Source organism: Priapulus caudatus, unplaced genomic scaffold, assembly GCF_000485595.1.
Source record: "Priapulus caudatus unplaced genomic scaffold, Priapulus_caudatus-5.0.1 Scaffold903, whole genome shotgun sequence".
Lineage (NCBI taxonomy): Eukaryota > Metazoa > Priapulida > Priapulimorpha > Priapulimorphida > Priapulidae > Priapulus > Priapulus caudatus.
In genome coordinates, this window is record NW_014577964.1 from 110,732 (window position 1) to 112,899 (window position 2,168).

Genomic DNA, 2,168 nt, shown 5'->3' on the forward strand with positions numbered 1-2,168 from the left:
GTGTGTATGTGTGTGTGTGTGTATGTGTGTGTGTGTGTATGTGTGTGTGTGTGCGCGTGCGGGCGTGCGTGCTCACGCGCGTGTGTGCGTGTGTGTGTGTGTGTGTGTGTGTGTGTGTGTGTGTATGTGTGTGTGTGTGCGCGCGCGCATGTGCGTGCTCACGCGCGTGTGCGTGTTCGCGCGCGTGTGCGTGTGTGTGCATGTGCGTGTTCGCGCGCGTGTGTACGCTGCTCGTGCTAGTACTAGTCTATCGATACATATCGTAGCTTGTGACAGATCGTTGACTGCACTCGGCATCGACTGTGGGCTTCGAATCTCGGCCATTCCGTATGAGCTAGGGTAGCGCATATAGATGTCTAAGGTATCTTATATTATAGACGTCTAAGATATCTTATAGACGTTTTATATATCTTATAGACGTGTAAGATATCTTATAGGCCTATTGTAGACGTCTAAAAATATTGTCGTCATCGGTGTGCCGTGTTCGCGTGGCCGTCCGGTGGCGGCAAGGGTATAAATATAAAATCCGGTGTATTTTTGTAGGTGCAGAGTTTTCCACAGTTGTGCTGTTAAGGTCGTATAGGGCATTCTATCGAAGCCTTCGTGATTGTTGCGATGGCGATTTACATTAGGGCAGAGCTTGTAAACGTCTAGTGTAAGACGAAACGCAAATATTTCACGCAAATATTTTTTTTTTTTACCCCGTGTTGACCACTGGGCATATCGTTGTCGTCATTCCAGGGTTTGTTTCTTTGATCGTGATACATCGCCGTTGAGATCGGTTTAGGAAAGTGATGGTCAAACTGGTACGATCTACTGCTAATACAGTAGCCGCGTGAAACGTGTGATTTAACATCGCATAGGATAGATTCCGGGGAGGAACTATGCCCCCGTTGTTTATTTTGACGTTTAGAGGCTCTGACTGAGTATGAATCGTGATCTTCCTGATTAAGCATGTAATTCGGTGTTGTTGCGATAAAGTCAACGTTATTATTGGATATGAAAATTTGAAAATAAACAAAATATGGTGTATAGGAAAACGAAATGTGTAATGATATTGACGTTATGGTGAAGCCACGTGTTGATTCGTAGATGAGGCCGAGCATAAAGGACAGCCAGGCTTCATCATCATAATTATCAGCGCCATCGTCATCATCATCATCATCATCATCATCATCATCATCATCAACGTCATCGTCGTCATCGTCGTCATCGTCGTCATTGTCATCAGTGTTGTCGACAACATCGTATTCACAGCATACTATGGCACAGCATTTGCTATAATTATACTGTCGTCGACCGGGCGTTTGTATACGGCTATGGCGTACCGTTACAGCGTAGCTTGCCCGCTCTGCTGCATGACCTCCCACGCAATGATTTCGTTACGGAACAAATTCAGCTTGGCACTATATCTGAAACCGTTCAGTATACCCTTAACATCATATTCGCCAATTTGGGTGCTTTTACAACAAAAGCCACGATTCCTTCACATATCTGCCCCACTATGTGTGGTCACGCAACGATTTCCTACCCACATCTCGATCTGCTCTTCGCGATATAATAGTGCCACTGCGGCTCGTATTTTCTTAGCCCCGGCCATGACTCACATTAATGCGGTGACTTTCCATCATTAGCCACCGAGGAGTGGCCATTACGGGTCGTTTCTACGGTATGCCTACTTTCCCGACCGCCGCGGCCAATTTAGAATGGTAATAGAATATCGCTCAGCATCGAATTCGATTCCGGGTCACCCGATGGACGCGTATTCGCGCAGACGACTTTCTCATCCGGATTCGGATAATTTTTCTTCGTTAAATCCGCTTTTTTCTTTCGACCGATGCCTGCGACCGCCGTGCTAGAGAAAAGGTTGTCGCGGCAAAACGCAAAACTTCCGCGCATGCATTCTTCCGTGCATTCATACGCGCATGCATTCTTCCGTGCATTCATACGCGCATGCAATCTTCCGTGCATTCATACGCGCATGCAATCTTCCGTGCATTCATACGTGCATGCAATCTTCCGTGCATTCATACGCGCATGCAATCTTCCGTGCATTCATACGTGCATGCAATCTTCCGTGCATTCATACGTGCATGCAATCTTCCGTGCATTCATACGTGCATGCAATCTTCCGTGCATTCATACGTGCATGCAATCTTCCGTGCATT

General features: G+C 46.7%; 1 protein-coding gene across 1 annotated transcript in view; it reads right to left on the bottom strand.

Annotated features, from left to right (window-relative positions):
• Positions 1 to 1,330: 1,330 nt before the first annotated feature.
• Positions 1,331 to 2,168, bottom strand: part of LOC106814312 (growth hormone secretagogue receptor type 1-like) — a 20,896-nt gene continuing 20,058 nt past the window's right edge. The window contains exon 3 of the mRNA XM_014818614.1: positions 1,331 to 1,412. Coding sequence (XP_014674100.1) covers positions 1,331 to 1,412 — 82 coding nt within the window. The remainder of the gene's footprint in view (positions 1,413 to 2,168) is intronic.